At 42.5% G+C, this 25,825-nt stretch overlaps 1 protein-coding gene across 2 annotated transcripts; it reads left to right on the plus strand.

The window, feature by feature from the left end:
- Nucleotides 1-24,251, plus strand: DYNLT5 (dynein light chain Tctex-type family member 5). Of its 2 annotated transcripts, XM_070486562.1 has the most exons (6): nucleotides 1-163; nucleotides 557-872; nucleotides 2,806-2,927; nucleotides 17,941-18,032; nucleotides 21,447-21,571; nucleotides 22,452-24,219. In XM_070486562.1, exons 3-6 carry the CDS (start codon nucleotides 2,809-2,811, stop codon nucleotides 22,653-22,655), a joined length of 540 nt encoding a protein of 179 aa, XP_070342663.1. In that variant the 5' UTR covers nucleotides 1-163; nucleotides 557-872; nucleotides 2,806-2,808; the 3' UTR covers nucleotides 22,656-24,219. The 2 variants fall into 2 exon arrangements, with proteins under 2 accessions (XP_070342663.1, XP_044605424.1); XM_044749489.2 differs by lacking the exon at nucleotides 1-163 and having other exon boundaries at nucleotides 391-872; nucleotides 22,452-24,251.
- Nucleotides 24,252-25,825: the final 1,574 nt, after the last annotated feature.

The raw sequence follows: 25,825 nt of genomic DNA on the forward strand, positions 1-25,825 counted from the left end.
GGTTGGGGGAGGGGCTCAGGGGTTAAGAGGGGGATAATTATGAAGCAGGAAGGGCCTATTAATTATGTGAGTAGATCTCGACCCCAACAGCCTCGTTTTCAAAGCTGCTTAAACTTCTAGCGGCTGGGAGCAGTGGCGTGCAGGAGAGCGAGGCGGCCCGCAGGTGAGGCGCAGGAGCTGGCCCCCGCGTTCCAAGCGGCCCCGGGGACCTTAGTGAGCATCCTAGAATGTCAATTCTCCACATCTGTAAGGGGACAGCAACCCCTTCGTGGCAGAGTTGTTGGGACAACTGAATAAACTAAAGCTGGTTGCCAGTATCTGGGGCACGGGAGCTCTCGGCACGTCCTCCGTCTTCTAGACGCCCTGGGCCTCGGAGGGCGGGGGAGCCGCGTCGGGGCGGGGGGCGGGGCTGCTCCACTCTCTCCTTGAGCCTCGGGGTTGCAGTCCCAGGAAAGCGCCGCGTTTCCCGCTCCGGCCCCTCACATCTGCGGGCGAGGGAGCCGGAGGAGGGCTCGCCGGGCCGCGTCGTGAGTCCCAGATGTCCTCCTCGCTCCAGGAGGAACCGGTGCCCCTCCAGCCCGCGGCCACCCCAGGGCGCAGGGGGGCTCAAGGCGGCCCCTCTGAGCAGTGACGAAGAGATCCTTTACATCCTTACGGCGGTCCAGAGGACCCCGAAGCTACTGGTCGGCCGGGGCTGGCCGAGGATTGTTTGAGGAGGTCACCCTGGAGACGGGCCGCGGAGTCCAGCGGCGGGGTGCGAGCAGACGGAGGCCTGGGAGGCGGGAGCCCCGCCCCCCGCGGTCCCGCAGTGGACGAGCCCGAGGTCTAGGAGGCCCCCGGCCGGCCGAGCCGCAGCCCCTGCCCTGCTGGAGGTAAGTGCGCCCTCTCCGCAGCGCGTCGGGGCCAGAGGGGAGAAGAGAGAGGGTCGCGGGGGTCGGGGGGGGAGGGGGGGGCATGTGTTGAGAAGTAGCCAGCATTGGCCACGACCTCTCTGACGCCTTACAACTCCTCTTCCCCAAACAAATCAAAAGGGGCCCCAATTTAGGGAACTGGAATTGGATCCTGGCCTTTGTCCCCCCACCCCCGCCTGCGTATCTAGGCTTCAGGGTGATGCCCTGGAGCCGCGCGAGTCCTGAGCCGGCTGGCGACCTCCAGCGTCGGCTGCATCCCCTCAGGACCTCAGGTGCCAACCCTGGCCCGCGGGCAGCTCTGGAAACTGGGAGCAGGCAGAGGTCCATCTGAGCCACTTTGGAGCAGAACGTGAATGAGCCACTTAATCAGGCTCAGTGTGTCCTGTCCACACACATAGACACAGACACACACTCTCATACACACACACAGAGATGCTCACACACACAGCTTCACACATTCAGCACACAAACGTATGGCACCCAAAGGTGCACACACAGACACACACGAAGGCACACACTCAAGTACACAGATAATCACTCACACACAGGTGCACACACAGAGATGCTCACACCGGTACACACACAGGCACACACTTATATCCATGTACAGAGACACTCGCTCATACTCACAGCCTCACACATTCACAGGGACTCAGTTATGCTCATACGCACAGCCACGCCCCCATGGAGTGATAACGCACTCCTAGGCACACACTTACACAGAGATGCCCAGGCTTACACACACACTCACACAGGCACACAGTCACACACGCACACACACTCCACAGTGCCCCCCCAAACACACGATTCCCCTGCCGGGCTGGTGTGCCCTTCCGCACCCCTTCCCTCTCTCTGCCCTGACATCCATCATGCTGGGGTTTTTGGCTGTAACCAGGTCTGCCCTACCCACACAACTGCTAGCTCCTGGAAGGCAGGAACCCTGTTTCAGTTCTGTGTATAGTGTCTAGCACACTCTCTTGTTAGGACTCTCAGATTTACAGATTATAAAATCATTTAAATCAGGGGCCCCGATGGCATAGTGGTTAAGTTCACAGGCTCCACTTCCATGGCCTCGGGTCTGTGTGTTTGCATCCCAGTCGCAGACCTACACACCACTCATCAAGCCATGTAGTGGCCGCATCCCACATAAAGTAGAGGAAGATTGGCACAGATGTTAGTTCAGTGACAATCTTCCTCAAGCACAAAGAGGAAGACTGGCAACAGATAGTTAGCTCAGGACCAATCTTCCTCACACACACAAAAAAATCATTTAAATGAATATCTAAATGCTAATACAGTAGCGCTATCGTCCAAGTTCTGGGAAGTCCATTCCTCCAACCAGCTTCTCAACAAGCATTTGTGAGAAGAAGGTAGATTTTCCAATAAATTACTTTGTTAACAGTTTTCTTGTTTTCCCTTTACTAAATAAGTCACTGTTCCTTGAAAAAACTACCCTTTGGGGAAGACAGTTCATTTTAATTTTTAAAGTAACAGCAACACCAACGAATATTAATTAGCCAACTCTCATCACAATTAAACTTGGGGGAGGCAATAAACAATATTGCTTGCTGGTGTGGTGAAATGTCTTTCTTCTGCACATGGCTATCTTTTCCTGGTGACTTGAACCTCTTCTACACTTAGGCATTTTTGCTGCAGCTTAATGTCTGCTTATGTGAATTAAGTATACAGTTGCACAAATAAAAGTTATCAGTTATCATATTTCCAGTTACACTGACGAGAATAACAACATATAATGAATATCGCTCTTAAGGGAACCTCACTTCCCCCTTCAAATATGGCCGGAAAACTGTCTGTACTTCATTTAGGAGTCTCGGTGTTATACGTAAGTGTTTTCAGATCTTTCGTTTGTTATTTTACAAGTTTTCTCCCCTAGGTTATGATGACGTCAGATACGGCTAGAGACGCAGCGGCTGGCTCGTTGAAGCGAAGGGCGAGCACGTCCTCGCTGAGCAGTCGGGGATGCCGGCGGCACGAGCTCCACGGGCGCCCCAAAGGGTGAGTGCCCGAATGTCTAGCGACCTCGATTCAGTTATTGAGTAAACAGGCTCATAACGTTGATCAGGAGGGGAAAAAAATCTCCTTTGGGACATAAACAGGGAGAAAATGGGCAAGTAAAAGGTTCCGGTCATCTTTTGGGGGCCTTATTTAAAAAAAGAAAGAGAAGGAGAGTGAGAAAACTTCAGTGATGTGTTGATCCCAGCGGCATTTTTTACTATTTCAAGGACTATGCAAGAAATCGTTTGCTCAAAAGAAACGCCATCGGCAATGCAGACGAGCAACTTGTTACAAGTCTCCCGAATCTTCTCCTCCATGTTGTATAAACGCATAGTTTTTGCTCTTTTGTAATCAATATATACATATACAATGTATCTAGCACTATTTTATACAAATTGTGTAATGTATTTTCATAGTCTTTGTTCATATGCTTGCAAATGGCTACATAATATCTTGTCAGTTTATGATTCTGTGTTAGTTAACCATTCCCCAGTTATTAGGCATTTTGTTTGTTTCCACTTTTTTTCTTTTCCGTTATATAATAAGTATATGTTTATTTTCTTCCTAGAAGTATAATTAATGGGTCAAAGGGTAATCAGTGAGCACATTTTTTGACTCTTGCTACATATTGCATTTGCTCTCCTAAAGAGATAAATCAGTTTTTAATCCTTTCATCACATCCTTTTTGACTGCCACTGGGGAGGAAAAACAAAACAAATTATCCGATGCAGAGATCAGTTAACTTATAAACAGACTTTCCTCTGAACGGTTTCCAGGGGATTGAAGGATGTGGTTTATTGATCGCCAGGTTGGGAAGCAGGAGCTGCTGTGTCCTGTGGACCAGAGACCGAAGAACTGGAATACATTTACGTTAGAATTCTGAAACCAAATCTTTCTGCTCTCAGAGTGTATTAATGAACTTATTTAAAATTCCACTTTCCAGCCCTGGATGTTTGTGGGTTACAAGTACAGGCTGTCTCTTTTACAGACAGGAAGTATAAAGAAGGAGCAACCCCAGCAGGTCAGAAGTTCAGCTGGGAGGAGAATTAACTTCCGTAACAATTGTTTCTGACCCTAAGCCATTTTGGCTGCTATTCCCAATATTTAAGTGTAAGAGTTCTTTGTAGAATTATTTTAAAACAGTTGTTAGCTTAAATTCTACTTTTTTTAAGAAAATACTTATAACAATAATCTGACACAGATCATGTTCCCATGATTTAAAAAAACAAAACTTTTCTCATCTGAAGACTAAACTGTCATCCCTACTTGCATAATTTGCATTTACCTCTTCCCTTTCTAAGCAAATTAGAAAGTCACGTACAATCAGAACATGGCCAAATTTAAAGAATTAGAGATTGCTCTTTTTTTATTGAAGTGTAAATACAAATTAAAATAACAAGAATACAAAAATAGTTTTACCAACACATTAGCATAGATTTTTCACTAACAAATACATTTAAGTGATAATTATTTTGATACATTTCAAAGTTAGACGTTTGGACTCTCAAACAAAACGTTCAGAATGGATCCTCTATTTGCGCTTTTTTCTTAAATAGCAAATGACAGCCCGCAGCATCCTTGAGATGCAGAGGCCATTGAGGAGGCTGCCTCCCCCACTCTCACTCCTTCTTCCTTTCCATCATCTTCATCACTGTCTGGGACCAGACTGTATGGGTGATTCTCCTTCATGAAACGAGTCTTCAACTAGTAGAAAAAATCTGAAAGCTTAGTAGCTATCTAATGCAAGCATTGTTTTGAAATGACATTGTTTTATGGAAAAGCACATATCTTTCATTTGAAAGTTCTTTCAAAACAGTTTTTTTAATGGATCAATTTCAACAATGTAAAACATATCCTGAAGTATATTGAAAACATTATCTAACACATTATCTCATTTAATCTCCCAGCGTTGATCCTACTCGGTAGATATCATTCTTACCATTTTACTATGAAATAACTGAGGCTCGCAGGTCAAGTAACGATTTAATGACTAGGATGCAGTCCCAGTTCATGAGTATGACGTATAGGGTCTGCAGCCCCTTGGCTACTTCTCTAGCACTGCCTTCCCCACCATCCTGCTGGCATTCTTCTCTCCGGCCAAACTCAGCTTCCACGTTTACAACCCCTCAGTGCTCTGTCTTGCCTCCAGCCTTTGCCGCGTGTTGCTTTCCCGTGGGGTACCCTTGTCTGGAATGCTCTCCTTCTCCTCCTTCAGAATTTGGCTCCAACTCTACCTCGCCAGGAAGCTCCAACTATGCAACCCCAACCACTGCCACCTCTGAACCGCGTTGGATGCTCTTCGTTTCTGCTCCTGCTGCTTTCCCCTCCTACATGGTACTGAATTTGGCTGTTTTCTTCTCTAGCTCTTTCATTAGATTTTGGACTTATTTGCCTTTATAGAAGTAAACACACTGATAAGGACAGCAAAGAAGAGTAGGAGGTAGACCTACTTGGAAAGCAGCTTCTTGGTGTGGTGTAAGATCAGCACAGATTCAGCCCTATAGACTCGGTGTCTATGTCTACAGCTTCCACAGTGGTAACTAACGCTTAACGTTGGTCCTTGGATGTGGTGGATATCGGGAGGCCTTTGGAACTGTGAAAGGATGATTGAATTTTTATTCAATATCATTATTGTTAACTGTTTTTAGGATTGGGTCTTTTTATTTAAATTATATTCTCGTTATAATCTACGTTTTATGTTTTATTTTAAAAAAAGAACATCTTAAGCTGGATCTTACTATTCCAACATCCTAACTGGTAGCATGTTGGCATATTTCTTTCTATACCTACATGGTTGTCATCATACTTCATCTGTAATTTTGAATTTTATTTGTTTTGCGCATAGATAATGGGTAGCAGTAAGGGTGGCAATAGCTGACTTTTATTGGGCCTTCACCATGACCTCATTTAGGTCTCACAGAAGCCCTGCACCTGGGGGTGGCAAAGCATGGCCCAAGGGACAAATCCAACTGACCACCGGTTTTTGTATAGTCCCCAAGCTAAGTATGGTTTTTACATGGCTGAAAAGAAGCAAAAGGAGAATAATATTTTTGGCATGTGAAAATTATAAGAAATTCAAATTTCAGTATCCATAAATATTTATTGGATTGTCTCCAGCTGCTTTCACCGCATAACAGCAGAGTCGAGTAGTTGCAATAAAAATCACAGGACCCTCAAAGCCAAAATATTTGCTCTATGGCATTTTACAGAAGTGTTTGCTGCCCTCTGCATAAGATACACGCTATTATCATCTCCATTTTACAAATGAAGAAGCACATTCTCAGAGAGGTTGAGGCTCCAAAGCTACAGAATTAGCAAGTGGCAAAACAGGCTTTTGTTCACAGTCAGTTGTTCTCATTCCCTGGAAACTGGCCACCTGTGCGTAATGGGCGTTAATGAAGCTCTTCACTCACCGGGACCTTCTGTTTCCTCCTTGGGTGAGAGCAGGTATTTACCAGGACATCTTTCTTGTTGGAGGCTCGGCCTTTGGCAGCCTTCGAACAGTGTTTGAACAGATGCACTGCTCTCACGTTCTTAAATGGAAACAGAAGCCTGAGGTCAAGTTACTTCTGCAGGATAATGAGACACGATATCCAGGCTTATTATCTCTGAGGCCAGTAGTTCCACTAGGAGGTCGAGCCTAAGGTTGGGAACTAGGGAGTCTCTCTTGTGCCTCAAACCAACATTACAGTGATGTCACACTACCAGGATGCTGAGTGCAGATCCCACGGCTCTCTACTGGAACCCACTGACAGCATCTAACACCCTAGTTAGGCCACACTCTATTCTCTCACTCACTCATTTATTCGAGGTTTATTGAGCTTCTACTGTGTGCCACTCATTGTGCCACATGGTAGGCAGAGAATGGTGAATAACCGGAGGGTTCTTCTCTGGAGCAGCTCGTTTTTCAAGTTAACGGAGAGCTACCTGGTAATTTTTTTCCCCCACAAAAATGGAAAAGATTGCATTCATTACTTCATTTGAAATAAATATTTATTGACCCATGAGTACATTCTAGGCACTATGCTAGGTGGCAAACCACACAAAAATCATCCCTGCTCTCATGGAGTTTATAATCTGGTGGGAAAGACAGTGAACAAGTAATTTTAAATGTGATGAATTTATTCTATGATCTCAACTTATTCTATAGTGAGCTGCTTATGTACAGTTAAAAATGATGTTGCCTGGCTGCTTCCTCATTTTGATGAGTTCTATTGTCATCTAAATCAAACTAAGGCCCCCAACAAGATCAGCTGAGATACAGCTTCCCCCAAAAGAGAAAGCTAGAGAAAACGGAAATGGCCATAATCCTAAATTAATCCACAATAATAACTGGTGTTATATTGTACTCGATGAATTAAGCCGCTTCACATACGGTATCCATATGATTCTCAAAAAGACCTTGTGGGTTGAGCAGAGAGGATATTTTCATTATCCCCATTTGTTTTCAGTTGGACCTTAGGGGCAGAGTTGAGCTGAAGATGTTCCTCCTTCTTAGCACGTTGTCGTCGCCAACATGAGCTAGTCCCTCTCGTGTTTTCTGATTGTCCCTCCCCGTCCTCACTCCCACTCTCTTCTCCCAATAGGCACATACTCTGATACACACAGTACCGCATACACTGCAAGAATAGACGTATTTAAGTACAGTATTATATGTATTTTTTATTCTCTGTGTGTTATGATGTTTCGCCTGCCCCTTCCGGTCTAGCCAGTTCTGAAAGATAGCCAAGGTCCGGTAGGGGGCACACCTTTGATATGCAAACTGCTCAGCGCAGAGCCAGCCCTCCGCCTCTGGCTGCACACCCCAGGAGGCAGTATTCCTCTGCCTTCATCATCGGGCCAGGTACCGGGCAACCAGTGACCTCTCCTCTAGCTCAGAGCGCCCCAAAATTATCCAGACTAGCCCATCCTAAACTGTTCCCCGCCCCGCTGGCCTTTCCCCCAGAACCCCCGTAAAGGCTCTAGCCCTCGCTCTCCCCTGCTTCTGCCTTCTGCCTCCTGACCACCCTTGTGTTTTTCCCCGTAGCATGTTGTGTCTCTTGTCAGTGGGACCTGTGAGTATCATAAACTCCATTTTCCTAGCCTTTCCTCTGTCTCCTTCTGTGGCCACACCGGAGTGACCATCTCATAAAAGAATACAGAATAAGTACTTATCAAGGATACATGTTTTTAACTTACGTAAATTGTATTGTGCTATAAATCTCCTTTTGTTTTCTCAATCTCATATATCTCATTCAACATTTTTAGTTTTTATATCTACACATAGATGTCTAGCTCTTTGCTCCTTACTGCCGCATAGTAGTCCTTAATATGCATCTGTCACACATGTTCTCATCCGTTCCCCTAAGGATGGATGCCCCAATTGCCTTTCACTCCCTGTGCACACAGAATACATTGCCATGTGCAACAGCTTTGTGCACAATCCTTCGTTGGCATCTTTGTGAAAACTGCCCTGGGAATGTGATCCAAGGTAAGGGCATTCATGTTGAGGAAGATCTGAATTAATGGAAAGAGAATCCATAAATGAAATTGCTTAATGCAATAAACATACCAGTGCTTCTCAGATTAATCTACAAATTCAGTATATCTCAGTCAAAATCCAAAATCAGAGTAACTAAGTTAACTTTGAAGAGGGAGCATAGAGAAGGGACTTACCCTACCAGATGTTAAGATATACCACAAAGCTGCAGTAAGTAAAAATGATAAACACAGGAATAGACAAATAGACCAATGGAACTCATAGGAACTTCAGAAGCAGACCAGTGGATGTATGGAAACATGGTAAATGAGCAAGGGGGAAATGATGGATTTTGATAGACCGTGTTGGGAGGAAACTGGCTCACTACATGAAAAAAAATGTTGCTGGATTCTCACCTTACGCCGTCTATGTCGGCAGACTCCAGATGGAAGACAGAAATGTGGAAAGCTGTAAAGCTAAGAGAAGAAAGCACAGGGGAATATCTTTGTGTTCCGTGGGTAGGGAACAATTTCTTAAATCAGATCTCAAAATGAAAACCCAAAACCATGAAGCAAAAAAAAAAAACTTTGTAAATATAACTACAATAAAACTTAGCATTTCTGTTCACCAAAGGATATAATAGACACAGTTAATAGGCTGGTAGGAGATATATATTTTTTAAAATTATGCATGTTGACAATAAAAAAACAGGAAAACAATTTTACAAATAGTCAAAGGAGATGAATAGTTTACAGAAGCAAAACCCAAATGGCTCAGCAGAATGTGAAGGCTGCTTGAACTCCCTTAGAATGAGGAAAATGCAAATTAAAACAACAGGATACCATTTTGCACCCATCTGAATGGCAAAATATAAGAAGGGAGAATAATACCAAATGTTGGCAAGGCAAGCGAGAATAAAAACTGATACAGCAGGGGGCTGGCCCCGTGGCCAAGTGGTTAAGTTCACACGCTCCACTTCAGGGGCCCAGGGTTTCGCCAGTTCGGATCCTGGGCGCAGACCTAGCGCCGCTCATCAGCCATGCTTAGGCGGCATTCCACATGCCACAACCAGACGACCAGAAGAACCCACACCTAGAATATACAACTATGTACTATGGGGGCTTCTGGAAGCAGGAAAAAAATTTTTAAAAAGATTGGCAACAGATGTTAGCTCAGGTGCCAATCTTAAAAAAAAAAAAAAAAACTGATACAGCCATTCGGCATAGAAATCTAACAGTCAACAGACAAAATAGGTTTGTGTCTGCACTAGTACCCCTGTGTGTTGAGGAAGCTGAAGCTTGGTATGGTAAAGTGACTTGCCAGATTATCACAGCTCCCGATGACAGAGCAGGTAATCTGTGGTTCGCTGACCGTAGAAATTAGAAATGTCAAGAAAGTGCTTGTTAATTCAACAAATTGACACATTGCAGTTCCAATCCCCAGTACTTCAAAAAGTGACCTTATTTGGAAACAGGGTCTTTAAAGAGGTGACTAAGTTTACATGAAGTCCTTAGGGTGGGTCCCAATCCAACATGATTAATGTCCTTATAAAAGGGCCTGGTAGGGGGCACGTCTCTGGCCACAGAGACACGCATAGAGGGAAACCTTGAGAGGAGACACAGGGGGAAGAGGACCATCCACAAGTCAAGGAGAGAGGCATGGGACAGACCCCTCCTTCCTGGCTCTCAGAAGGCACCAACCTTGCCAACGCCTGGTTCTCGGACTTCTAGCCTCACGAACGGCCAGACATTGAATTTCTTCTGTCTAAGCCCAGTGTGTGGTACTTTGTGATGGCAGCCCGCGCCAACTGAGACAGCGTTTCCAAAGGAGTGACTGGGACAGCAGCAGCAGAGTCAGCAAGCAGAGAGGAGCGGCTCACAGGCCTGGCTCTGCCCACGCTGGCCAGGGGCCAGTTCCAGCTTGGCCCCTTCCCGGCTGCTGATCTTGCCCAAGTTATTAAGCTCTCTATGCCTCAGTTTCTTCTTCTATTACATGGTTAAAAATAGTAATTGTCATTTAGAAGTGTGATGGCGATTTATTAAGATAATACATGGAGACACCTAGAGTGGTTCCTAGCACATCCAAGTACAGAGCAAGTATCAACTGTTGTTACTACGTAGAACTTTGTTTCAAACTAGACCTGCATTGGAATCCCAGATCTTCTGCTTAACTAGCTACTATTTCATGTTCTTTGAGTCTTAATGTATTATCTATAAAATGAGAGTAATGACTTTATCACAGAGTCGTTTCTTTTATTCATTGAACACATTTTGTTGCCTGGGTTACGGGCATCGTGTTGGATGCTAAAGATAGCGTAGTGAACAAAATAGACTCTGTCCCTGGACCCCTGGTCCCTCTCTTGTCAAGGTCATCATGACTTTCACGTGGCTGACCAGTGATCATTCCTCAGTCCTCGTCTTACTTGACCTCTCAACAACATTTGTCACTGCCCATCTCTCCTTTCTCCTGGAAACACTTCCTTCTCTTGGCTTCCGGACACCACTCTCCTGTTTTCCTTCTCCCTGACTGGGGCTCCTTCCCCATCCTGGTCCCTCCCCTTCCCCCAAGTTGCTCAATGTAGCAGTGCCTCAGGGAGCAGCCTCTTGTCCTCTTCTCACCTTACTCTTTCCCCTCAGCAATCTCCTCCAGTCTAGTGACTGAGGCATGGAGCTATGCCCCCAGTTGACACCCCAGCCCACATCTCTCCCAAACCCCACACTCACATAAACAACTGCCCATTGACCTTTCACTGTGATACCTAATAGACATCTCACTCAACGTGCTCAGGACTTGACTCTCTAACTACCCCCCTCCCATTCTGCAGGAGATTCTGTTGGATCGACTTTGAAAATACATCCAGAACCCAACTACTTCCCACGACCCCCACTGCTACCCTCTCTCTCTGAGTCACTGTATTAGTCAACTCGAGCTGCCATAAAAAAGTACCGTAGATTGGGGGGCTTAAACAATCGAAATGTATTTCCTCACAGTTCTGGAGGCTGGACGTCTGAAAGCAGGGTGCCAGCATGGTTGGGTTCTGGGGAGAGCCTTCTTCTTGGCTTGCAGAAGGCCACCTTGTCACTGTGCCCTCGCCTGGTGGAGAGAGCGCCCTGGTGTCTCTTCCTCTTTTATAAGGACACCAGTTCTGTCAGATCAGGGCCCCCCCTGATGACCTCATTTAATCTTAATCCCCTCGTTCAGAGCCCTGCTTCCAGTACAGTCACGTGGCTGGTTGAGGCTTCAGCACGTGAATTTTGGGAAGACACAGTTTAGTCCATGGCAGTTACCGTCATCTCTCACCTGGATTACTGTAATAGCTTTCTAAGTGGTCTTCCTATTTTCACGCATACCAGCTTATGATCTTTAGCAACACAGCAGAACTGATCATTGCAAAATATAAAGTGGATCTTGTTCTTCCTCTGCTCAAAACTCTCTCTAGGCTCCCACTTTATCAGAGTAGGAGCCAAGGTTTCGCAGTGGCCCACAAAGCTCTTTGTGACCTAGCTACCTGACACCTTCGTAGCTTCCTCTTCTTCCACACTCCTGCTTGCTCCCTCTGTGCCAGCTGCTCTGGCCTCTATGCACTTCCTCGAAAATACCAGGCAGCCGCCCATCTCAAAGCCTGGGCATGTGCTCCTCCCCACCTGGCAGCCTCTTCCCTCAGACATCCGCGTGGTCCATTTCCTCACCCCCTCAGTTCTCTGCTCATAGAGGCTTATCTTGACATTGCACAAAGTGCCCTCTCCCCCATGCCCTTCTAAGCTCCCTTAGCTGAGCCCTCCTTTCCCTGGAGCATTTATCACCACCTAACATAATAAATCATTTACTCCTGTACTATTTCCTTGTCTATTGTCAGTCTCTCGACATTAAAATAAAGTTCCAGAAAGGCAGAGATCTTAGTTCGGACTTTTTCATTATTGTACCCAAAGGACCTGGAATAGTGCCTGGCACATAGGAATCACTCAATAAATATTTCTTGGCCTTTGAATGAATAATGATTGCGTTATACTAACGGTGGCCTGGGCATTTCTTTTGCTCACAAACAGGTTAGGTTCACATGTCGTGTGTGGTTAAGTCCAGGCTGACTAAACCCTTTCATCCTGTAGGTGAAAGAGGCATTTACAGCCAATGGAAAAGGGCTCATTCACATTTGTAAAACAAGGTTTACTTTTATCTCCTTGCTGAAACATTCCATTGTGCATTTATTTAAAATGCGAACAAACAAACAAATGCTTTCATTGGTGTTGAAAATCCATTAAGATAGGCCACACTCCTCCTTGATGATCTGCACAGTGTTGAGGAGGTAACCGTGACACCCACAGTGCCAAGCTCACTTCTCTGGTGATTAGCAAGGGTGATGTGACCTTGAGCCTCTGCGTTCATCCAGGAGCTGCAACAGGAGCGCCCTCAGCTGCCTTGACCTTGCCCTTGCTTTCTCTTGGACGAGCATTAGCTCAAAGAGCTTCAGACCCTAACTCTGATTTTTCTGCCCACACACTTAAAATTATTCCATTTTGTCAGTCGCCTTTCCTGGATTACCTTCAGTCACATCCGAGCTGGACTTTTCACAGGCTACCTGGCTCCAGTAACATGTGCCAAGAACACATCATGTCATTTTCTTGCCTCTTTCCTTTTTGAAAATATATCTTGACTTTTGTTTCCATTATAACCTTCCTCTTACTAGTCAGATGGGACCAATAATGTGATTAAATCCCTCAAAATTACATAAATATCCAGCAAACTTGCTATAAACTAAATGGCTACGAAACTAAATTACCTTACCAGACAACAAACACCGGCATAAATATACCCATAATAATTCATGTGGTCATAAAAATATCCATAGAAGTTTTGAGATGGAAAGCTCCCAAGAAAGTGAGTTTCTCTGCGTCTTTTCTCGTGTCTTACACGTCGTGTGTCTCGAGCACAGGGACTCTAATTTTTCTTTGTATAACCAGTACTTCTCACTTTGCCTGCCACGTGGTGGACTATAAATATTTGCTACAAGAAAGAAGAAAAAACAAAAGAACAAATGCACAAGTTTATACCCCAAAGCCTTCTTTTTCTCTATGCCCTCTGAAATATCTCCACTGGGAGGCAGCACATGACTTTACTAACAGATTTCTAAATAAATAAAACAACATGCTCAAATGATACCATTCCAAATATAGTAGTTCCAGGCATTCCGTGATTACAAATAGAAGAAAGAGATGCTATTATGACCTTCTTAATATACTATATTAATGGCTGCAAGGTCATTCAAATACATTCAAATATTATCTCTTACTGCAGCTTCAAAACATCTAAGTAATAACGGCAATGAAAATGTCTGGAAGGGAATTCTCCAAAATAATTAGATGGTGTTGTAGCTGGTGAGATTTAATTGAAATTATTGTTTCTATCTCTAACAGTCATAACAACAAGACATGTCATATATTTATTCTGTGTAATTCAAGGGCTGATTAGCAAGCAAATTTTTATGTTTTTAGGAAAATGGAATTTCATGAAGGAATAAACATATTCCAACTCCTTGGCTAAAATTTTTTTTTTTGGCCTCTTTTCTATGTAATCAGAACACAGGCTGTTGGGTTAGCACAGGACAGTCCCACTGTCAACCAGGTACAATATAGGAGGGTTAGTTTTGTTATTGTGGAACAATTTTATGCTGCTATTTCTGCAGCCAGGTTCATTCCAAGCCTGTCCTCAGCAACAGTACACGCGATTCCAAGTACTGACTGAATTTCGAATTGGGTTGCAAATTTGTTACTCTTCTCCCTAGAGTAACGATAATTGACTTGTGCAGTATTTATGCCAGATTTTCAATTTTCCTGCATTGACTTTTAATCTGCCTTCCTTCCTAAAACTTTACAACTCTCTTGGACACATTTTCCTATTGAAATCTTTTTCCTCATAAATGCCAACGAGCTGATGGAACACATGGGCAGCAAGAACACTTCTCACATTTAAAACCTAAAATCAACTTCAGCATGCCACTTGCAATGAGATCATGAATCCACATGGGTTATTACTGTAAACTAGAGTCTGGTCACGGACAACTGAAACTCATCCACTCGTAATGTTATAACATTTACCCAGTAAAAGTGTTGTGCCAGGTGTATGGCTCTGGGAGCAAAGCCATAAATTTACTTTTTAAGCATCTCACATTTTTATCTTGAAAAATTCCAAAGGGCTTGAGTAAAGTTGCTTATCAATAGAAAATGTACAAATTTTTCTAAGTCACTATTCTGAACTGATATTGGTAATTCTCAATTTTCAAATACAGGATCTCTTTTATTTCTAAAAATGTACCAAGCCTATGTCTGGTTTAATGTTACTTGTCCAGATTGCAAGCATTTTGAATATTTTATATCTTCCCTTTGTCTTTTTTCAAGGAATAAATATCTTAATTTTTCTGTTCAGCTTATTCTTTTCTTTATTCTTATCTCTTCCTTTTTCTAACCCGTCTCATTTTAATGTGAGAACAAGCAGTTTCAAAAAACTTCAGTTTCAAAATATATCATAAACAGAGCTTTTAAAAAAGTAAAATTTTCCTATAATTTTCCATGAAGTTATAGTTTTGGTTGATTCATGGTTAACCTTCCAAAGTACAGAAAGCCACAGACTAACCAAATAGTTTCCTTGGGCATGATGTGGGATGCCAGGTTTCCAGCAAAATATCTGAACCCTCACTCCCCAAAGCCCTCTCTCCTCCACAAAACCCACACCAAGTTTCATCGTCTATTGCTTGCAGCATCCCACTTGCAAGTAGCAAACTCTGTGTCAGTTATATCTAATGCTTCTTGTAATAATAACTTTAAAAAGAAATAATGGCTGAAACAAAATAGAAATATATTTCGTCTTCCATAAAAGACGTCTGGAGGGAAGCAGTTCACAGACCTAGTCTTCTACCTTTCTGATCTGTAATGCATACTGTCATCTCAAGACCCCAAGATAGCTGCTGAACTCTTGCCATCATATCCACATTCCAGTTATCAAGCAGGGTATAAACAAGCTCCTCTTGGTTGAATAAGTTCTTTTAAGGAAACTCTCTCAGAATTTCCACCAAAACTTCCATTCACATCTAATTGGCTCATAAGCCTCATGGTCACAATAGCACCAAAGAAGTCCATGAATTTGTCTTTAATTTGGACAGAAATTTTCCCACACACTTAGGATTCCGTAACCCAGGAAGAAGGAGAAAACATTGGACAAATGGCAGTCCCTGGCGCAGTGTTCATTATGGTTTTCTTTACAACAGTGGAATATTGGAAACAACGTAAATGACCTGGAGAATAAATGGTTAAATAAAATCCAGAATGTTCGTATATTAAATACTGTCTTGATATTGAAAATATGATGTAGATTACTATTTATCAACATAGAAAGAATCCATGATACATTTTTGAGTGAAAAAAAAACAAACCAAGCATCTATAATGTGATCCCGTATGTAAAATCATGTCTGAAAATTTTTTTATGTTAACAGAGATTAGACAACCACTGGGGTTAATAATTTTTTGTGTAATTTTACTTTATGTTTTTCTGTATGTTTTGAACTTTTTACAATGAGCATACACTGTTTACATGATTAATGTAGAAATAAAAAGGCACTGAAGAAAATCATCTTCAATAAATCAAAAAAAAACCCAGTCTGCGAAACTTTCTATCTGCACATCCCTCTTCAGCCAGCGGATTTTTTAAGCTGTCTTTATGACACTTACCAACTTCGTGCCCATAATATGACACAGAACTGCACTGATGATCACTTCGTCAGTAACGTGGAAATAAGAAAGCAATAGTGAGGACTCTTTGTAAAAACACTTATTTGCTTTTTGTCTTTCACTTCCACTTATGCTAATTTGAGTTTTGTACCAACTGTACTTCTCTTTATGTGAGTTTTTGATGTAGTGTTCAGTACAAAAGAAATTGGCTTTTTATTAATACCTCTGTATGTTTGTGCAAGTAAGTTTTAATTGCAGTAGTTAATTACTTCAGGCAGTCATTGCCCCTATTTTCAGTCTGTCAGATGTGGTCCTGTGTGAGACTTGTCACCAGGAGGTAAATAGGATATTTGCAATCTGAGTCTGCCTTTCCCACATGTATGATATTAAGCCCTTTGCCTTGATCCCTGTATCTCTGAAATGGGTAGAATAAAGACTCTTTTACTTAGTTAAAAGGGTGTTGTCAAGGTAAAATGAGATCACTAATGGGAAATGTTTTGCAAAGTTAAAAGTAACATATATAATATTGGGGCAGGCTGGCTTATCTTAGAATCAAGGGGCTTAGGCAGCACTGGGTTTTCTGAGCAGAAGCTGTCGTCGTTGGTACTACCCACAACACCTGCAGCCCATGTGGCCAGTGAAGTCGGTTGCTACTTCAAAGGGCAGCAGAAAATTGAGGAAAGCAGGTGTTACATGAATGAAGACTAAATCTCTAATCCAGAAATCCATCGTGAAAAAGCAGCCATAATTTTTTGCATCACTTTCTCAGGCTGGATGGGTAAACCTTAATTTATTGTGTAAATTGCATTATATTAAAGGATTTTAAAAAATAGATCATCTGTGATCTTCTTAAAATATCAATTTGCAAGAAGCTCACTAATTCCAATCAGCTGAGAACTAAGTATTTTAAACTCCTTGCAGAGAAAGATCGCCAAAAGATTGAGAACAAATATCTCTTTCTCATTTAATTAAGACAAAAACATAGCCTGCTTGGAAAAGTGGTCACTCTGAACACACACGCACACACACACTGTTGTATCATCTCCTTTGAAATGACATCTGTCTGCACTTCCATGTGCACAGGTGGAGAGAATTGGGGTAGACGCTGAGACTGCCATTGGTGACAGCTGAATTTCCTCTGAATTAAGTTGAATTAAGTAGTGCTGGAGGGACATTGGGGGCTCTTCTTTGCTTGGGCCTCCTGTTCAGCACCTGGATAAGCTTATATTGCCTTGGTAACCAAGCCCAAACCCTTTCTAAATGTTGAAAAGGGTGGTTATGCTTATTGATTCGCAACAGGTTGGGTGAATTGTGGTTTCTCTCACCATGCAGGTGAGTTTCTCATTTTTCTTTTTTCTACTAAAGGGATTTTGTGAGGTGCCTATAATAGTGAAGTTTTTATAACACCCCATGTGGACATGGAGTTGTTTCCCAACATTTGAAGCTTCCTCAGATATGCCCCAGCCCTTTGGGAGCTTTGTCCACTTTGAGCAGAGAGATTTGCATCTGTGGTAGAGACGCGGTTGGCAATGGCTTTTGAAACGTATGGTCTGTTACCCCACAGACATACCAACCCAGGAACACGTTCTGGATCATCAGGTGCCCAGGCCCTGCCCTGGGCTTCAACTGCTACACTGAGACCTGCTCCTATGCCTTCCTGTTTCCATCTCCAAAATGTTTTAGACTGTAATTATGGCACTGGGATATTTACCTGGGGCTGACTTGAAATTTTCTTAAAGAAAACTTTACCTTTGTAACATTTTTGCTGAAAGCAACATTGTGTTTTGTTCTTATTGTTATAATAACTATTGAAATTGGTCTTCTCTTGCCTTTAGCTCGATGAGCACCGTGTCTTATGTGGATGAACCTGGCCAGCAGGACGATGTCTCTCGCCTCACAGTTCAGCTGGAAAACACCTATCAGCTGGGTGTGTTACTTCATCATTCACTCCTAGTTTAAACTAATTTCATGAATGATATTTACTTAAAATAGTATCTGATAACCTGTAGTATATTCAATGCTAGCACAATATAAGGGATCTTAATTGAGTGATTTGATCCTGCTTTAATTTCTTCCTCTGCAAAATGGAACCAATACCCATTGCCTGCTTTCCTCCATCACTGTTTCCTAAATACCAAGCAATTCATTGAGTGGCACTGATGTGTATTGCGTATTACTGAATTAAGAAGCTCCTTAGGTATTTCTGGGTTATCTGATTGAGTTATTTTATGTCTACTTAAGTTAAATGAAAGAGCTATGCATTAAAATTTTATCCAACAAAAACAACAAATGTTGTTGATAGGTACAGAAAAAAGCCTTCAAGGCAAATGATTCCTGGTCCCCTGTTGACAGAGATGGTTATCCCTTCCCACTGAGGTTTTGGGTCTTTGAAAACAAATATCTTTGCACCTGCCCCTATCCTCCCAGGTGGAGTCCACAGTGAATGTCTCTTCCCATTCATTTTCCTCATAGACCTACTTGTTTTCTCTAAATGCATACCTGCCCACTATTATCTGAATCCATATAATGCAGTAATTATACTGCTACATGGAAATCCACAGAGACTTACCAATGACCAAAGGAAGACTCCATGGGCCAGAGTGGTTCCATCTGTGGCCAGTTAATCTCAAGAAAATTACAGATCATCAGCACAGCCCATTTGGCCCTGTAGCCAGTTTTCTACAGCAGTCCCAAGACTACACGGATTACAAGGCTCCATAATTAGTCAGTCTACTGGTATTTTCACAGGGCCTGGGGTAGGCAACTAATATTCCTGCCGTCCAATATACTTTTTACACTCCTTCTGGTAATCTGACCCAATTTTCTTTGGGGAAGCCCCAGCACTTCCATCATTACCACTTTTGGTCCATAACATTCTGCTGAGGCTGACACTAGCTTCAGAGATGTAACAGTGACTGATTCTGGGATGGCATATAACCCTTTGATTAGTTAAGTCAAAGCCTTAGAGATTCAATTCAGAATATGTTGTTTGGGCTTTTGAAGAAGCAGATCAGGCCCTGAAACCTGAAAGAACGTAGGGGCTATGGCAGGGTCTGCCATCTCGCCCCACGTGAAGGAAGCCTGAGACCGAGAGAGAACCAATCCCTAACGTCATCATTTGAGTCCTAAATTCAGCCCTCTGCTCATAGATTTTGCCATTAGGCAAGCTGAGTTTGAGTCAAGTTTTCCCCCACTTGTAACTAAAGTTACAATCTTGGCCATGCAGTGCCTGCGGCTTTGGTCTCTGTGTGCTGAAAGGGTTTGAATCAGATTTCAGCGAGATAAAGGACGTGAAAAACGAAGCCCTCTTTTTCTTCTTCATAAGGATGTATTTTCATAACTTGTTTCCCCAAATAAACAAACTAAATTGTCTCATCCGTTTTAGAAGTACTGAGTGTTGAATCAAGTTAGAAAAGTAATTACAGAAACACCTTAGTATAAAGTACTTTCCATATTTTATAAAAAGTCATATGAATTATTCTTTTATGATTAAAGTCTTTTATGCTTGACCATCCATTTTTTAAGCATTCAACCAGCCATCTTGTTAATAATCAAAAACGTATTTCCACATCTACTTGTTTCTGGGTTATTTTGCATCTGAAAGGTACTCTGTGGGCCTTTGGAGGGAGGAGTGAGGCTGGGGTGTCTGCTTCCCCCACCCTGCCTGTGGTTCCCCCTAGACTGTCTACATCCGCCAACAGTAGGACATGAGCTGCTCTCAGGGAGCCTGTCCATAGGCCTCTCTGGGGATCTAGGAACAGTGCCCTGCTCAGCCCCCTGAAGCCTGGGGTGGGATGGGGTAACACCCTCGCTTTCACAGGCTGAGGGTAGTGCACTGCTCTTCCTGATTTCCCACATTCTGCTCAGACCTTCCTAAGGAGTCTCCTTCCTAAATCCTCTTGGGATTGTCCTGACTTTAGTGTGCCATATGTTTCTTTAGCCTCTGACTGAGACAGACCTTAAAAATAAACACTTAAAAGATCCTGATGACTATTCAAATAGAATGGGATATGATTCTTGATCTCATTCCTTCATCCACATCAATTCAGAAAATAATGATGGAGCCTCTGAACTCCAGGCTCTGGACCCACGTGCCTGTTGTACAATGACACGGGCATATAGCCAGAGAGATGGTCACGTTCCCATTCCTGGGAGGTGCAGGTGAGATTCCCGGGCTGCTGGATAAAAAGCTCCATCGTAAGTTTCTGAACTTGGACTAAATGCGGTTAGGTATAGAAGCCGGAGAGTCAGATACACCTGAGCGCACGTCCCAGCTCCACCCCTGTGCGATTCCGAGCAAGTCACCAAATGTGTTTCAACTTCTGTTTTCCCATGTGCGAAAGGAGCTAACACTAAGATTCACCTCGGATTTATTGGAAGGTTCTATAAGGTAGTAAATATAAGATGCTCATCACAGTGCCCGATGGACAAAATGCTCAATAAAAGTAGCCATTATCTGTACTAAGATTATTATCTATAGAATGTTTAATTCTATTTAAAATCAGAAATCATACAGTAAACATTTCTTGTGCCTTTAGCATTGTAGTAGACGCTGAGGAGGACAAAATCGAATCTAGCTTTGCATTTCACTGGGGAGAAAGCCAGGTCTGCCTTAGCTCTTGTCAGGTGGATTAGGATCCAGGATGGAGTGGAGGAGGGCGCAGTGCACTGGGAGGGCAGCGAAGAGAGGGCTGACTTTGACCTGAGGACAGGAAGAAGGCTACCTGGAGAAGGAGACGTTTGAGCTGGCCTTGCAACGTGAGTGGATAGTTCTCGGATGAACACGATGGGGAAGGGCGATCTATTTCAAAAGAAGAGCAAGAACGAATGGACACAAGCATCCTCTAAAAGCCAGGTGAAGCCCGTGAGATGGAGCAGCATCGGCGTAGAGAGCTGTGGTGGTGGGAGAAGAGGCTACAGGTTGGGTAGGAGGTGAACCTTAGATCTTGCAGAGGGAAATATGGCAGTAAGATCTGGGTTTCAGAGCAGTTCCCCCAGTTGTAGTGTGGTAGATAGATTGGAGGGGAGATGTAAGAGCTGGGGGCCAGTAAGAAAGATGCTGAGACTTTGAAGTAAGATTAATAGTGGGAACTGAGAAGGAGGATACATTCAGAGTCAAACCTCAGGGGTACTGAGCACACTCCTTATGTCATGTGGTAAATGGAGGAGCCCATTGTCTGCCAGAGAACCTGACTGGAAACCTAATTAGGATCAATTTTTTCCTTAAATAGGGGCCACCCAGAAGATTACTGTCTCTCGCGTTTCAATCCTCTTGATTAGCCTATGGGGTGGGCAGGTAGAATTTGAAATTACTTCTTAGGAATTTCATCTGTATTTTCAGGTCCTACCAAACCTTTTCCTGTGGTTGTTGTCAACCATATTTTGAAAGATGTGTTAAGCAACTACCTGCGGGAAGAACGGTATGATCCAGAGGTCTGTAGGCAGATGGCAAAGACGGTCTCTGAGGTATGTGCATGATTTGCCCAAAGTGTTAGCTATAACCAGAATATCTGCTGGAGGCGCAACCTCCTACTTTTTGATGAAGGCAATTAATTTGCAGTAGCAGAAAAAGTGCTTAAATATATTTTATGAAAATTTTTATTAGGTCACATTCCATGTGTGTGTGTGTGTGTGTGTGTGTGTGTGTGTGTGTGTATAAAGAGCCTTTATCTAAAACAATCATTATGTGCACCATTTGCACTTGTTTTGTTAAAAAAATGTATACAGCTGCCCCATTTATAAAAACATTTATTGTAGAAGATACAATATTTTAATGATTATTTTCTCTTCCCTGGGCAGCCTCTTTGTGTGCCTTCAATACAGACTCTGTGGCTTTAAATACATTTAAGTACATTTCTATTTTTATCAACTGAAGTGCTGGCTCTCCATCAGGTTTTCTCTACTTTACTTGTTACAACAAAGTCTTTAATAAATATTCATGGTTAGTCACATGACAGGGGACTCCAGATGTACAGTCCCTTCCCTGGACGTGAACAAGGCGGTGAAACTCTAATGCCAACATTCTTTGAAGGGAAGCCCTCCTCACATAGATTTTCGAGGAATGTAATAAATCCATTAACTTCTGTGCCCTGGATTACAGTTTTTCCATGTCCCTTAGGAAATGTAGATTTACTGCTGGTGCTGTCATTTTGTCCCTCAATTTCCTATCTCATGAGGACAGTGCTTGAAGGAAATCACGGTCATGGTTCTACAGCAATTACTGAAAGCATCTACCACGCTTCATACTATTTTCTTAAGTTAAATCCAATACATTTATGACAAAGATTAAGACTCTGAAGTTTCAGCGTGGCTAAGTGAGGACCTTATTTTTTCTGTTAATTTCCAGGTTATTAAAGGCCGGGTCAAGGACTTGCTGATTCCGCGGTATAAGCTGATGGTGGTTGTTCACATTGGGCAGCTGACGAGTCAGAGCATACTTATTGGAAGCAGATGCCTCTGGGATCCTAAAAGTGATACCTTTTCATCTTATGTTTTCAGAAATTCTTCTCTCTTTGCTCTTGCAAATGTCTATGCGGTTTACTTTGAGTGATTGAAAATAAGAAATGTAGTTCTGGGGCCAGCCCAGCAGTGTAGTGGTGAGTTCACATGCTCTGCTTTGGTGGCTGAGATTTGTGGGTTCACGTCCCAGGTGCAGACCTACACACCACTTGTCAAGCCACACTGTGGTGGTGTCCCACATACAAAATAGAGGAAGGCCGGCATAGATGTTAGCTCAGGGACAATCTTCCTCAAGCAAAAAGAGGAAGATTGGCAACAGATGTTAGCTCAGGACCAATCTTCCTCACACACACACAAAAAAGGATGTTCTTTAAAAAAAAAAAAGAAATGTAGTTCTTACTTTTTTAAAGCAAGAAATAGCCTGTATCTATGTACACAAATGTTTTACTGCCCAAAAGTTTGACAAAGAAAAAACACTAATATTTCAAACAACTGGAAGTGTTTTCACATTTTCATACTCTGGTAAGGATTAGAGGAGAGGAGGGTAGCACAAGAAAACATCTTGTTTATCCAAGGGAACTAAGTCTTGGTTCTGCCAGATTGCTTTTTCATAGACATAGATTCTTATTAAACATTACTTTTGGTACTAATTATTTTAATTACTCTTTAATTAGAGACTTAGAATTTCCTACATTGTTTTTTAATGAAGAGACCTTTTTTAAAAAATACGACTATCTCCCCTGACTAATAAATGACAGTTAGAATAGTCAACATGGTATACACAAATGTTAGTGTCTCAGACATGCATATAAAAGAATCCTGATTTTCATTTCCTCCTTAATAAATTGAGCAGCATTCATTAACTGCAATTATTGTTACATGTACCTGACAGTTGAAACTGCTGAGGTAGAATTAATGATTTCATAACAATGACCATCGTCCCACGAGGCTGCCGGCTCACGCTAGAAGCTCGTATGGGTTGCCTGTCCTTTGCAAAATTGTTGGAGAACTGAATGTCGGCTCTTCAATAATGGAAACTATTAAGTGGACAAAGGCTTTTTAGGGCCCTGAAGTAAACATTGTGATATTAAATATACATGATGCTTAATAGTAAATGTATCTGTAACACAAACTCGTGGACTGGAAAGAGATACTGCTCTTAAATAGACACCGCCTGATGTGCCTTTGAATAGGTTTGCCTAGGCCAACAAACTTTTACACAAAATATATAGCTGGCAGCTTAACAAATAAAACATGTGTATTTACTATTTTGTTCCTATGAATTTAATACTAAAGTGACCCGGTGCGGTTTTGAATGGATGGCACTAAAATTTACAGGGCTGAAATAGCTTATTATTCTGCTGGTTAATGTAGCTTGTGCCATGGATCATTTATTTTTATGGAGCTTTCAGCCCTTTGTGTGCATGTGAAAGGATGCTGCGGCGCTGTCCTTGGATGGTAAGTGGACTGCCTGGAGCACATTCGTTAAAGGTCAAAGACAAATTGCACACATATGGAGAAAATTAGCAACGCTCTAGTCCTAAGGAAAAATCAATGTGTAATTCCTATCAAAAAGAATTTAACAACTGTGAAAACAGTCAGTGCTTTATAGTTTTAAAATGTATTGATGTCCTGTTTTTCCCCAAATGACATGTAATAAAAAATTAAAAAACATACTTTTTAAATTCTTTTCCTTCTGCTTGTTGTGGCTTTTTAGGTAGCATTTCAAAATGAACTGGCCAATTTTCATTATTTTTTCTGTTAGTGCCTTAGTGGGAATAGGTCTGTATAATAATTTATCACAACTCGTATTTGTCAATCTCCATGGGCCAGTTTTGAATCTGGATTAGATCATCAGCACAGTGAGAAATGAGCTTCATATTTTCATTACACATTTGGGAACATCTCCCCTCTTGGAACAATAGCAGAGGCAATCACACAGCCTTGGAATGAATAAATCAGAATGAAGGAAATTCTTTACTATGTAGGAAATTCATTATAAAAATGGCTTTATTTTTTTAGGCTTCTAAAATGTCATCCATGAGATAATTTCTTACCATCTGTCCTAGGCTGTGTTGGGAATCAAAACCTTAAAACGTGATGGCCGTTAAAAAGCAGAAGAGCAAGAGGTTTGCCGGCATATTGCCGTGTACTGTAATTCAGATGGTCAGCGACGCCTTGTAGCAGTTATAGAGCAGTGCAAGAATATACAGCAAAAACTCACTAATTGTGGTTAACTTGGAAGAAGGCTGGTTATCACAAAAAGCTTTGTGATGGGAAATTTTGTTGGATGTGTTAGCTAATGCCACAATGGTAATCACATTGCAATATATAAATGTATCAGATCAACATGTCGTCCACCCTAAACTTACACAATGTTATATGTCAATTATATTTCAATTTAAAAAAGTAACATTTTTTTAAAAAGAAATGACACTGTAAATTTGAGGAAACTTTCACTTTGAAACACCTTGAACTTTCCTGGCGTTTTTCCTTCTCAATAGGTGCTCCTAAAGTGCCATCCTTCTTCCCAGACCTGCCGTGCCCATCCCGACCTCAGAGCTTTCCCTCATGCTTTTCCCTACCTCAGAACACACCCTTCCACTTACAGCAACTTTCTTCACTTTTCAGCGTCAAACTCGGGTCTAAATCCTTCTCCATCCATTCCTTCCTTCTGTTCTCTCTGTCCTTTCATCACTCTCTTGGGTGAACTTCTGATTGTTCTCTGGCTAATTTTTGAATAATAGTTTTGTCTCCCTTACTAGATTGAAAACATCGTGAGTACATGGGCCACACATCCTGACAGCACCTAACAATAAAATGTGATGTATCTTCACTTTTCAAGCCAGAATCGTGTACATCGATTGCACTATGCTACATAGCTACCAGCTGCAAAGATAATAGTAACACCCAATTCAGCCCTAGAGGAATGGGGTCCTACAGGGATGATAAGCCCACAAGTGACCACAGTACAGGCTGCCACAGGCTTTCATTAGAAACGTCCAGAAGATCAAGGGAATCAGGAAAGGCTTCATGAAGGAATTAGTCTAGACTATGAAGGCAAGACGTAGAATTTCAACAGACAGGGGAGTTCGGAGTACAGGAAGAAGTCGAGACTGGGGGGAACGCAGTGTTCATGAAGGTAAGTGGTTAGAACTGAGACCGGAAGCGCACACAGTAACCTGAATATCTGAGTCACAAAACGACACTTGGACCACGGGGAGTCATCAGAGGTGTTTCCTTAGGCTGATGGTATACAGG

This window comes from Equus asinus, chromosome 16, assembly GCF_041296235.1.
Source record: "Equus asinus isolate D_3611 breed Donkey chromosome 16, EquAss-T2T_v2, whole genome shotgun sequence".
Lineage (NCBI taxonomy): Eukaryota > Metazoa > Chordata > Mammalia > Perissodactyla > Equidae > Equus > Equus asinus.

Coding starts and splice junctions, on each gene's coding strand:
- DYNLT5 (XM_070486562.1), top strand. CDS start 2,809: ATGATGACGTCAGATACGGCTAGAGACGCAGCGGCTGGCTCGTTGAAG. Junction 2,928..17,940: donor CTCCACGGGCGCCCCAAAGG/GTGAGTGCCCGA, acceptor TCTTGCCTTTAG/CTCGATGAGCACCGTGTCTT. Junction 21,572..22,451: donor TGGCAAAGACGGTCTCTGAG/GTATGTGCATGA, acceptor GTTAATTTCCAG/GTTATTAAAGGCCGGGTCAA.